The 13,076-nt window shown below is 54.7% G+C and overlaps 1 protein-coding gene across 1 annotated transcript; it reads right to left on the reverse strand.

Moving 5' to 3' along the window:
- Window positions 1-10,947: 10,947 nt before the first annotated feature.
- On the reverse strand, window positions 10,948-12,837 carry IER2 (immediate early response 2). The gene has a single exon (XM_037145778.2). The coding sequence runs from the start codon at window positions 12,563-12,565 to the stop codon at window positions 11,885-11,887; it is 681 nt and encodes a 226-aa protein (XP_037001673.2). The 5' UTR covers window positions 12,566-12,837; the 3' UTR covers window positions 10,948-11,884.
- Window positions 12,838-13,076: the final 239 nt, after the last annotated feature.

Genomic DNA, 13,076 nt, shown 5'->3' on the forward strand with positions numbered 1-13,076 from the left:
CCGCTCTGTTCCAGGCCCAGGCCCGGGAGCTGGAGGTACACAGTGACGGCACTGTTCGAAACCTCCTGGGCTCACGGTCTAATGCAGAAGGCAGAGAGCACGTCAACAATACTACATCATAAACCAAAAAGAAAAAACACACTAATGATGAGTGATGACTGGGATGAGGGCTGGAAAGAGGAAGCTCAGAAACAGCTCACAGTCCTGACTGGTGTGGCTCAGTAGATTGAGTGCTGGACTGCAAATCAAAGGTCGCGGGTTCAATGCCCAGTCACGACACATGCCTGGGCTGCAGGCCAGGTGCCCAGTAGGTGGTATACAAGAGCCAACCACACATTGATATTTCTCTCCTCTTTCTCCCTCCCTTCCCCTTTCTAAAAATAAATAAATAAAACCTTAAAATCACACACACACACAAACACACCAACACACCATAAATGCTTCTGGCACTGTGCAGGCTATGCCTTCACTTCTAGAATTTTCCCTGGTTCTTCCCACTCTACCTATAACTCCCTGGGCCCCTGGGAAATTGGAGAGCTCTGTCTTTGAGAGGGTGACAGTAGGCCCTGGCCAGGTAGCACAGTTGGTTACAGCGTTGTTCGGACGGATACACTGGGGTGGCTGCAGGTTTGATCCCTGGCATGTACAAATTCAACCAATGAATGTGTAAGTAAGTGAAGAACACAAACTGATGCTCCTTTCTCTCTCTCAAAATCAATAAATAAGCATTTAAAAAAAATAAAAGAGGGAGGAGGTAGGAGACCTCCCACACACACTGGCTAAAGGCCTCGTCAGAGCCGGGGCCTGCTCCTCTGAACCACACACACACTCCGAACCGCACACTCTTGTCTTGGCCTAAGTGCATTGCAACCTCAGTCATTCCACGGCCTATACTTCCTGCCCTAGTAGGGCGCCAAGCAAAAATCCCCTCCAAAAAATGAAAAAAAGAAAATCCCATCGAGTAGCGGTGTCAGGGACAGGAGGAGGAAAAGGGAGAATCCACATGACAGGTCTCCCCACGGCCCTGCACCCGGTTTCTCTGTTCAGCTCAGCAGCTATGAGTCACCATTCCGGCAGCTGCTGGCCCAGGGCCAGGGCTGGGTGGGACGTGAAGGCAGGCGGTGGGTGGAGAGACCTACTTTAGCTTCTGGTTTCTCCTCCCAGCCCACAGGGGCCTTGGGTCTCAGAGCCCACACCCCGGCCCACGCCCAGTTAATCCCGGAATCCCCGCGCCCTCTGGCTCCCAGAGCCACTGCCTCTGCCCCTGCCCACCCCTGGGAACCAGGAAGGAAGAAAAGGACTGCCTGTCTCCGCCCATTGGGGGATCTGCAGAAGCTACCACCCAGCAAGCCCACCCACAGGGGCTGCGGAGCCTCCGACGCTCCCTCTGGGCAGAGGGTATTCTTTGGCCCAGACTGGTGGTCCTGGTGATTCTGCTGACACCACTGAGCCCTCCCCCAGATGCTAGAACCTGCAGATCACTTCCACTACCAGGATCCCAGCTAAAGTTTGAAAAACACATACGCAGTGTTATTTTGCAGCTAGGCATGTGTAGAGGCAGGACAGTCAAGGTACCTGCCCCCAGACCCCACCCTACCATGCAGCCATATCTGAAGACATTTGGGTTGCAATGGCAATAGGAGGCGGCCCTACTGGTACCTAGTGGGTGGGGGCCAGAGATGCTGTTCAACATTCCCTGATGCATGGAAGCTCCCACCCTGCACAAAGTGATCTGGCCCCCAATAGTGAGAATTGCTGGCATAGGCCTGGGTTCAAATCCAGACTCTGGCACTTTTTAGCTGTAAAGACTCTATATAGCAGGCAAGCTATCTAACCTCATTGCGCCTCAGTTTCCTCAACATGAAATGAGGACAATGCCACAGTAAATCTTTGTTGCAAGGAGTCCATGGGTTCATACAAGTGAAGTGCTTGAACCAGGAAGCAAGAACTCTTATGATTATTGTCATTCTTAAGCCCTTAGGCTGCAAGTCCCACCGATCAGCTAAACTTGGACAAGTTCTGTGGCTGCCTGTCTCGGGGTTGATACACAGCCCTGGTGTATGCTGGGCACACAAGGGTACCGAATAAATGCCTGCTGGCTCAGAGGTGCCTGAGCCTGGAAGAAACATTAGGGTTTGTAAGACGGCCTTGTTTCTGGGTACCACAGAAGCAGTGGGACTGGATGGGCTCCAGCTGCAATGTGAGTTAGAGGAAGTGGTTTGGGGAAGATTCAGGCTGACCTTGAGTGGGAGGCCTGATTGACCTGAGGGCTGGCCACCAGGAAGATAGCAGGAGTGTCTAGCTGGTATTCCCTCAGTTTTCCAGAATACACCAGCTAGCTACAAGGAGGAATTCTCCGAGCACCAAGAGTGGGGGACAGGTACACTAGGGTAATCCAGGACCATCAGAGGGAACTTCAGCCCGTCAGAGGATGGGGCAGTTTCCCAGGAACCCATGGTTGTGTATGTGTGTGTAAGCCACTGGGCGTAGATTCAGCTGAGAGTGCTGAGGTCAAGACTGCCTGCTCGCCTGTCCGGTCCGACCAGAAACCCAGGTTCATGAGTGGGACACATGGCCCTAGGCGTGGACCTTGGCTCCAGCCTTCAGGAACAGAGCTGGCTTTAATCCAGTAGACCCACTGGGAGGTTGGGCAACACATGTGCGCGTCCCTCCCACAGATGTTCACAGAGTCGTGAGAAAGAGGGACGAGCCTGGGGGTGAGGAACAAGGCAGGGGAACTGAGGCTACCCAGGCTGTAGTGCGAGACACAGAAGTACTGCTGACTTCAAAGTCCCCAAGGTCCTCCCTTGCACACTCCCTGTCCCCAGTGGCCTCGTCTCCAGCAGGGAGAGAAAAGAACACTGTCCCTGACTGAAAGGAAAGCTTCGGTGGTCCCAGGGCATGCCCCTTCTCCAAGCCTCAGTTTCTGACCAGCTTTTCAGCCACCCTCTTGGAAGGGAATGCCTTATTCCAATCAGTAGGACAATACTTTGAAAATTCCAGCCTGTGTTTGGAGGCAGCATCTGTGGGGATTCAGGGGGTGGCTGGGGGGTCCCTGGAAGAGTGTGCGGACTTGAGCTCAAAGGGGGGAGGGTCCCAGGAGCCCCATCCCCACCTTATGCTGAGTCTGATTGCTCGAGCCACCAGGGCCGGGCACTGAGTAATTGCAGGCTTGCTTTGTCCTTCCTTGAGGCCAAAATAAGGTTCATTCTGGGATGGTGGGCCACAACAGAGGGGGGGAGGGGAGGAAGAAGGAGCCTCAGGTGGAGGCTGGTTGGTGGTGGGCTGGCCTGGAGCCCGGGCGAAGGCCCCTATGGCCTCTAACACTAGGAGGGTGGCCTCCCACGGGCCCTCCCTGCCTGCCCTGGAGTCTAAAGGGCAAAGCGCTGAGCTACTTCCTGTTCTAGACACCAGCCAGGGGGCCGGGCAGCAGCCTTGCCAGTCCAGCAATTATATTTTGTTTGGTAAATAATGATCACACACACACACACACACACACACACACACACCTTTGTCCTTACCAAGCTCCTGGGTGGAGAGTGCACAAATTGGCCCCTGGGGGTGTTTACACCTGGGGAAGGGGGAGAAAAGATGGTGAAGCCACCCAGCCAGTGAGTCTGAAAATGCCGAAGAGGGGAACTTGGCTGGCAAACCTGGTGGCGGCTGAGCCATGGGCTCAGGGAGAGAGAGGGAGAAAAGCCTGTCCGTATGGGGCAGAGAGACCTGGGCTCTCTCTCCTTACTTGTGAACAGGAGATCAGTTGCTGAGTGTGTGTGTGTGTGTGTGTGTGTGTGTGTGTGTATATATGTATAATATATTTATATTTATAAAGTATATATACACACACGCACACACACACATATATATATATATTCCATCAATTTTCACAAAGGTCTTCACTCACCCCTCCTCTTATGCCCAAATCCTGAAGAAAAACAATGGACTTTGTTTTACTGGAGGTACATTTTTCCTGTGCCTCAATTCCTTCATCTGTAAAACTAGTGAAAGTGCCTGCTTTGATCCTGACCCAGGCCTGCAGGAGGGTTAACCAAGTGAAGACAGGCTGCACACAACACCTAGCTGCTGGCAGTCAGCGTCCTCCATACTGTCTCTTCTTAGAAAAGGGTGTGTCACCTAGTCTATTACTAACCGGAAGCCCCTGGAGGCAAGATGCTCCCAGAATCTTCTGAGGGTGCTTCTTAGGCTGTCTCGGTCCACAGAAGGGACTTTGCATGAAGCCTCAATGACCACAGCTGCTCATTCCCCAACATGTCTTCCCAAGCCTCTGAGGAGGAGCTAAGCATTTTCAAGACCAACTCAGCTCCCTCCAGCCCCTAAGGGCTGCCCTGTGTCCTGTCAGGCCCTTGGGTGAACTTAACAAACTGAGAAAAACTGAAGGAAACAGGCCTAGACCAAGGAGGGGACTCAGGGAGCATGGCCCCCAGACAACTGGGCAGGGCAGCTAGTGTCGGCAGACCTAGCTGTGCCCTGCATTTACCTGGGACTGTGGCTCTCCCACCTGAGCCCCAGAGACCCTAGGATTTCTCGGAGCTCAGTGTGGAGGCTTCCCCCGTGGAGTCACGTCCTTTCCCCTCCGCCACAGAAGGGAAGAGAAGCCTGGCCCTGGGAGGCCAACGAGGAGGGCAAGGTCTGCATCTACCTCACTGTTTCCCAATCACTTGTGCAAACAGCACCTGGAACAGAAAAGTTGTGTTGTGGCTTGCTTTTCAATACCCTTGCTGCCCCCGAGCTCCCAAACAGGCCAGGCCTCCGAGCTGCTCCCCACAGCTGCACCTCCAGGAAAGAGTTAACAGGAAGCGCCTGGCGTCCCGCAGCCACAGAAGTCATTGTTCTACAGCAGTACCCTCCCCCTCATCCAGGAAGACCCTCCGGGGAGTCCCTTCAAAAGATCCAGGCCGGTGTCTCCGGGCTACAGGCCAACCCTCGGGAGGGCAGGGAGTGTGAGCACAGGAAAAGGAAACCCTCCTAACAAGAGGGTTGGGGCACAGCTGTCACCGCAGAGGCTCAGGGGGTTTCCGAGGAGGAGGGGCCGGGCCGCGTGGTCCCTAGAGGGGCAGCCCTCCCCCACAGTGCCCATCTGGAAGCCAGAGGGCTTTCGTCTTGAGCCTTTACTTACAACTGAAGCTCCTACCTCCTCTCCACTTGATTCCCATTCTCCCCTTTTGTACCCCCGCCCCCACAGCATCTCTTTGTCCGAAAGTTTTACACTCCACCCCTCCTCCACCTGATTTCAGATCTTCTGGTTAGCAGGCTCTGGTGGAAGGGGCCTTGTGCTTTGTGGGGGCAGCCTATATTTGGGGGACACAGGAAAGAGGAGAGCTGTTAGCAATTCCCTGGGAGACTCGAGGTGGGGGGGGCGGTGGCGGGGAGGGCAGGGTCAAGGCGAGCAGCTGGCGACCAGATGTGGGCAGAGAGGCTGAGAAGGAAATTGGTGCCAGTCAGGTGGCAGGCAGGGAAGGCAGGAACCTAGAGGGCCCAAGAACTTGCCTAGGGACTGGAGGGAGGGTGTAGGGAAACTTGGATGCTGAGATGATTTCTTAACTCACAGTTGACAAGGTGCTGGGGCGGGGTGGTTTAATCTGGGGAGGATGGGCCAGAAGGCTGGAAGGCTGCGAGATTTCTCGGGAGAGGGGCTCCCTCCAAAACAGTCAGGCCTCAGGCCTGAAAGTGCAGGTGGAGGGCCTTAGCCCTTGGGATCAGCTTTCCTGAACACAAATCTGGGGAGCCTAACTTTTAACACAAAGTGGGTGGAATAACAAACACCCTCGGCTGAGCCTCAGGAAACAGGCATAAAGTGCTCTCCTAAGAGTAACCCTGGACTGACGCGAGGGCGGTCAGGGATTCCCCGATCACAGGCGGGGGTGCTCTGGGTTCTCGTAGAAGCCGGGGCGGCGTACTGGACTCCCCTGAACACATGTGGGGGTCTTCAGCATCATACCCCCAGAGCTGCTAGCTTGAGTCTCAAACTCCAACAATCATCACTTTCCTTCCTCTTTTTCCAGATTCTCAGCCCACCCTCAGCCCTAGACGACCCCAACGTGGTCGCCACCTCCTGGTGCAGGGCTTAAGTCCCGCCCCCGCATTCATAGAGTTGGGGCCCTGCCAAACTCTGACGGTCTGGACAGAATCTGGAAGGGACCAGTTTGGGGGCGAGGGGCGTGGCCTGGCCCACCCACTGCACTGGGAGGTCCCTACAATAGCTCCGTGCAGCGCGCGGGGGTCAGGGGAGCGGGGCCCCGGTGCGGAAAAGCTCCAGTGGCGGGGTACATTTGCATGTCCCACCCCCATCTGTATTTGACTCCCAGATCGCTCCACCTCCCCACCCTGGCCTGTGACTAACCCGGAGATCCTGCCTGACACTTAAATTTCCTGTAGGAGATCAAGTTCCCACCCCGCCCCGCCCGGCAGGCAGCTGGGCCAGGGCCGGCATCTCCCACCCCCGCACTCCCCATCCCCCGCCACCCCTGCCTTGGGCAGGCACTCGCCCAGGCTCCAGGAACCTGGTAAACCGGTCTGGGGTGCTGCTTCTGGGGTGGTGCGACCTGTGGCCCCGCCCTTCCCCAGCTCAGCCAATTCTGAACAGGGACGCGTATTTCTCCCCACCTCCCACGCGCAGCGAAGGCGGGGAGGGGAATCTCAGGGTGGGAAATCCACAACTAGGCTGTCCCCTACGTGCTGTCCAGTCGGGCGATGGTCTCTGGGCCTCCGTTTCCAGATCTGTAAAAAATGAACGTTAGAAGGACCTCAAAGGAAAGTTGCAAAGGCATCATTCATTCACAAAAACTAAAACTTGTCTCTGTCCTCTTGGAAGCCACGAGCTAGAAGAAGAGACAAACCCAGAAAGAAATGTAATATTATAGTTGTGATAAGTACGACTACTACGAAAAAGTAGCTCTCGATCTCAGTGTTAATAAATATAGGGATCTTGGATCAAAATGGGGGGCTGATAGGAAACGCTTTCCTGATGACATGCCTGTAAACTGAGGTGAGTTAACGAAGTGAGTAGGGAAGACATAAGCAGTGTAGGAGAGAGCATACACAAGGCCCCTGTGTCTGGGAAGAGTGGAAGTAGGAGGGACAAAAAGCAGGTCAGTATGACTGGAGGGTGATGCAAGATTGGGCCAGAGATGGATTGGGTCCAGATTCAGCAGGACAGTGACAGGGTAGTTGTCCCTCTTTCAGAAGCAGAGTTTTCCTAACTCTGGGACACTGGGTAAAGGAATTCACTGTTATTTAAATAACGTGGATTACAACTCCCAGCCTCTTTTTAGCTTTCAGTCCCAGCTAGTTTTTTTGACTTAAGGATAGTCTTCCTCCTTTGGCAACAATGTGTCATTAACCTTGCTAATCTTTGTAACTAAGAAAGCTGTCTGGAAACTCACACTGGCTACTGTTTCAGCAGGATCTTGTGACAGTGTTTCATTTTCATTGTAACTTTTATGAACTGTTACCTTCTAAGTATGCTGGATAATTAACTCACCATTAAGTTTTAAAAGTTAGATAAATAATAGTACAGTTGTTACACAGATCTGATAAAAATCCTGACCCTCAACTGTCTAAAGCTGGGGAAATTCTATGCTAAGAGCCATAGGAAGCCATTGATTAAATGAGATAATAAATATTCAGCACTTAGCACCTGCTTACCCTAGACAACCTCATTCTCTCATCTTGGCCTGGGCTGGGCATTCATTCATGAAATTGACATCTGAATGGGGGAGAAGATGCTAAATAAAACATAAATATATCTTTTAAAATGCTGAGCAGTACTCTAAGAAAGGCTGACCACACTGGCAGAGTGGGGTGCTAATTCAGAACAGGTAGGCAAAGAAGGCTTCCCCAAGCCTTCATCTGACATTTCAGCAGAAACCTGAAGAAAGTGAGGATGGACATTTGGGCGTCTGGGAGAAGGGCACTGCAGGTAGAAGGAAGAGCAAGTGAAAAGGCCCTGCGGCTAGAACATGCTTGGCCTGTTCTGCAAGCAGAAAGGAGGCCAGTGCGGAAGAAGCAGAGAAGAGCTGGGAGAATGAAATGATCCAGTTTGTTTTATAAGATCAGTAGAGCCGCTGTGTAGAATAAACTGTGGGGATCCAGAGAAGGGAGGAAGCCGCTTCCTCATCTAGGTGAGAGGCGATAGAGCCGTGAGGATGGGGTAAATCTTGGAGTGAAAGGACAGGTCAAGCTGATAACCCCCGTGACTGGATGGAGTGTGAGGGAAGGAGAAAAAGGGATTTGGGTATTCTTCAGTTGGAAGGCTGGCAGGAAACATCAAGAATTCTCTTTGGCTCCCCTTCTGTTTAGAATACCTTAGACCCCCACGAGGCCACTGGGATGGAAGTCAGCACAGAGGTGACATTCAGAGCTCTAAGACTGAATGAGGCTGCCAGGGGCAGATGTAGTCAGAGATCCAAGGCCTGATGCAGGAATCACTGTGAAGGTAGGGGAGTGTGAGTGTAGGCCCTGGGTGAGGAAAAAAAAAACTAACCCTGCCAAGTCACTAGAATATGATCAAACCCTGGAACTGGGAGGGAAGGCAGAAACCGGTGTTCACATTGAGCTAATGGAGAAGGCGGTAACTATTTTTCAAACTCTCTGGCCTTAACACAGTATCTGCGTACAGTTTTCTGTGCACAGTGGTACCTTGGTCCTCCTCGTTAATTCTTTTGAGGAGTGGCAAGCAAGTGGCGATTGATGAGGTTGATGAAGCATTTTGTCTTGCAGAGTGGCCTTGTACACAAGCTTGAGCAAGTGTGGCAAGTGTGTGAGCAAGCACTGAGTGCTGAAACATTTTTTTCTCGCCAAAATGCAGTGAGTACCAGGTTTGACGAGTTCTGAAGCCGACCAGTACTGAGGCACCACTGTATATGTACTTTTAGTGCTGTACGTGTTTTTAAATGGCCGGCACTTGTCATCCTGACCTCTAACAATAAAAAATAACACTGTGTTTCAGGTACTTTACATGTACTATCTTGCTTAATCTTCCTAATGAATCTAAGAGGTTGGGACTATTATTTTCCAAAATTTATAGCCAGGGAAATGGAGGCTCAGAGAGGTGAAGTAACTAACTCAAAGTTGCACAGGGTAAGTAGACTGGCTGTCTAGCTCAGAAGTCTGGACTTCTTACCTCACAACGTATGCAGCTGGTCTTCATCCCCAGCATCACGGTTCCAGGTTAATCCCTGTTGCCTGAGTGTGTAGCTCTGTCAGGCTCAGGCCTTGTGCCTTTGGGATGGGGAGCCATGGTTAGTTCACATTCTACCAGACCAGTCCAGCTGGATGGGCATGTCGCTTGTTTCAAATCTGCCAATTTCAGACAACACTGCGGTGAACACCCTTCTGGAATCTCCTGATGGTTCCCTGGAAAACTGGCTGGTCACAAGATACGTGACCCTTGGTAGTTTCCACACAGACATTGTCCAAATCAATTACTCCCCAAAGGGCTTGCCCCAATAACCAAGGGGAGGACTGAAAACTCCAAGCCCCATCAATATCAGTTATTGTGACAGGTTTTCGATGTTGCCTATTCTGCTGGGTAAGATGAGGTCTCCGGGAGGAGTATATCTTAAGGGGTGTGTGTGTGTGTGTGTGTGTGTGTGTGTGTGTGTGTGTGGTGCCGGTGCGTCTCCCACCTATCATCTCCAGCCCTTCGCCTGTGGCCGGCAGCGGAAACGCCCAAGCGGCCGTGGCGGGAGGCGGCTGAGCCGCTTCCCGCGGAAGGAAGGGCCCTGCGGTTCCTGCAACAGGATGCACAGTGAGGCCCCTTCCCCAGCAGCCGGGGACTTCCTGGGGCCGGGCCAGGTTCTCAGGGGAGTTGCTCCTGAGGGGACACATGGAGCTACCGTTAGGGGTGTGGGGTCCCAGTCCACCTACGTCCGGCCGGGACGTTCTGGGTCAGGCCTTCAAGTGGGTGGTGCTAAGTCTCCCGCCTCTCCCGGGAAGGGATAAGGCAGCCATTCTGGCTAGCTGGGCCAGATTCCCCAGGGGGATGAGGGTGCAGGGTGCCAAGAGAGGCAGGTAGGGGTCTTGGGGCCGTGGAAGGGGTGGGAAGGAGCCTGGGGGCGCCCTGGGGCGGGTCTGCTCCTTCACAGCACCCTCCGGCTCTCTCCCGCCTCAGGGTCAAAGCGCCTGCGGTCTTGGGTAGCCAGCGGCGGGGACCTAGTCATGTGGAGGTGGGGCGAGTGCTCTCCCGGGCCTCCCGCCACCCTCTCTCCACACCTGCGGCTCCTTTGTCCTCCCCACAGATCATCTCTGGGCCAGTACTGGGTGAATTATGAGGACTTTCACCCCTGGAGTGGCTAACCTGGAGCTGGGGTGCGTCCAAAGCAAACAAACAGCAAGGATGCCCTGAGCATTTCTAAATCTACAGCCTCCTCCTGGGGAAGCTGTTTAAAGGCAGACTTCACAGTTGAGGAAACTGAGGCTGGGAGCTTACCTCCAGGCCGGGGCCACACAATTTCACAGCCAGAGATGGGAACATGGTGTGAAGAGTGCTTCAAACCTCACCTACTTTAGCTTCTCAAGCAGACCCCACCCCGGCCGGTGGGACCCCCCCGCCAGAGCTGACTCAGTCGGTCAAGAGCCAGCAAAAGTGCGGACAGTGAGGGGCGGGTTTGGGAATCGGCCAAGGTTCAGGTCTCCAAAGGAGGCGTGTTTCCCCGACTACACATGGGGCGCTGCCCCCAGCAGTGTACCCCCAGTGTCTGAGAGCCTGCTTACCCGGACTTGTAAGGGAATTTCTAAGGAGCCCTCAAACGCGTGGCCTTGGAGTCGATGCTCCAGGGCGCCCGGTTAGTAAGTGTTGGGCAGAGAAAGGGGTTCCAGCCCCTCCCACCTGCGTGGGACCCCATCAGGCCGGTTTCTGAGACCCCACCTAACAAGCTGCTCCAGCTCTTGACCTCTTAACCCTGCCCCTCCACCACCAGAGAAGAAAGCTAGATGGCCGTCTTTTTTATTTAAACGGTCTTTATTTTCGTATCCGGCGTCTCTAGCAAAAGGCCATATAAACGGAATTAAACAGAACCAACCAGAGTACAGACTTTCAGAACGCCCTGGTTAAAATCTCCCCCACCCCAAACTGGCCCCGTCTCACCAGCAACTGGTCCTAACTCATCCTTACAGCACTCTGAATAGTTCTCCCCCCATTTTTGTGATTCAGACCAAAATCTTCTGGGTTGATTGTGTCCATGTCCGAGGGACTGTGAACACCCCCCCACCTCGAACGCACTAAATGAGAAAAACTTTAACGTTGAGTTAGATCAGCTTCCCCCTCGCCCGAAGGCGAAGGGAAGCAGGGTGAAGCACGCCGAGGCTAAGTGACTCAGGCAGCCCTCCTCCCAGGCCCCACACCCACGCAAGGCAACAGGAAGCTCCCCACATCTGCCCCATGACGCAACGATGACCGCTTGCATAAGTATGTCACTGGGGGGGGGGGGAGAACAGTGGATGGAATGCTCCGAGTTGGGAATGGCAACACCAACTACTGAAAAAACCTTGTAAGGGCGGTATAGCCCTCAGCAAGAAATAAAGTCCGACCCTGAGGAACTTCAGGAACCAAGCCTCCTTCTCCCAGTCCCAGAAGGAGACGGAAAGGCCACGTCCCCGTTGGTTAAGAGCACCTGTGGGCGCGGCAGGTCTCGGAGGAAGGCGCCCCTGACCTCGGCTCAGGCTCCCCGGCGCCGCAGCTGCACTTGGGTGACGACGGCTCCCTGGGGGAATAGTCCCTTCTCCAGTCCTCTCAGCAGGCCCGGCTGCGGCTCCTCTCCGTTTCCGCGGGCGCTCCCGCAGGTCTGGCCTAGCCTCGAGTCTATGCACTCAGGCCAACGGTTTGGCCCGTACTCTAGGCTCCCGCAGAGCTGCTCGGGGTCCCTCAGAAAGCCACCACGGCCCGCACGAGCACATTCAGCATGCTGTCCGCCGGGCGGCACACCGGCTTTGCCTCACAAGCGGGGGGAGGTGGCACCGTCGCGGGGACGGCGGGGTTGCAGTTCAGGAGGCCGGAGAAGCGCCTCTGTAGGACGCGCGCTAGGTTGGGGAAGGCGCCCTCCGCTTGTGCAGGAGCGGGCTGCAGACGACTGGGGACCTCCGAAGACTCTCCTTCCCCCGCATCCTCCTCTTCCAGTCGGGCTTTCTTGCTCGGTACCAGTCCGGCGTCCCCGCTGTTGGTCAGGCTGCTGCTTCGGCGCTTGCGGTTGATTTTGGCGGGGCGCGGGGCACAGCGGACAGGAGACTCCTCGGCTCTTGGCGCCTCCTGCGTGTCCATGGGCTCCGGGCAGAGCTGCTCACCGTCGGCGAACGCTGCCTCCATTCTGGTTTGAGCTTCCCGTGGTGGGTGTAGGCGAGGGTCAAGAGAGCATGTGGGCTGCGAGGGCACCTCGGGCTCCTCGTGGGCTTCCACCTTGGCGGAGAAGTAGACTTCTCGGGCGCTACGCATGATCAACGACAACTGCAGACTCCGGTGCAGCCGCAGCCCTCCGCGCTGCATGCGTGAATGATACATTTTCCACACCGACAGGGTCATGATGCGTTGCGCCTCCTTCTGAACCTCCATAGCGGCTCGACGGTGGCAGAGACTCCTCTGCTTAGCAGGTGCACTCTGGAGAACGCACTTGCTCACGTCCCTCCCCACAAGACAAAAAATGCCGTAACGCACCTAGGACGCTCTGCCCCGGCACCCGCCACCGGGGCCCATTTGTACCCGAAGTAACGTCACGAACACGCCCCACCCAATCAGAGCGCTGCTTCGGGCTTTCCACCGAGTCCGGGCCAGACACGCCTTAAAGCGACAGGGAGGAATTTATCCAAAGGACAAAAGGGCCGCGAGTCCGGACCAGGGTCGTTCCCCGATGCACTCTGAGTTCTTCAGGTGGTCTCTTTCTCAGGTCCTCCCCACCCCCGCACTGCAATATGCCGGCACTTAGGCCCAGGGGAGCGGGGCCAAGGGTGAAGTTCAGGGCCCACCCCCATGCTAGAGTTTGCAGGCCCCAGCAGGTCGTACGCGGCTAGTTTCCCTTTGCTCCAATAACACTTATGCTAACACTTATTAAGCGGTTGTTATGTGC

Source organism: Artibeus jamaicensis, unplaced genomic scaffold, assembly GCF_021234435.1.
Source record: "Artibeus jamaicensis isolate MK-2021 breed Jamaican fruit bat unplaced genomic scaffold, CSHL_Jam_final contig_3290, whole genome shotgun sequence".
In the NCBI taxonomy this organism is placed as follows: Eukaryota; Metazoa; Chordata; class Mammalia; order Chiroptera; family Phyllostomidae; genus Artibeus; species Artibeus jamaicensis.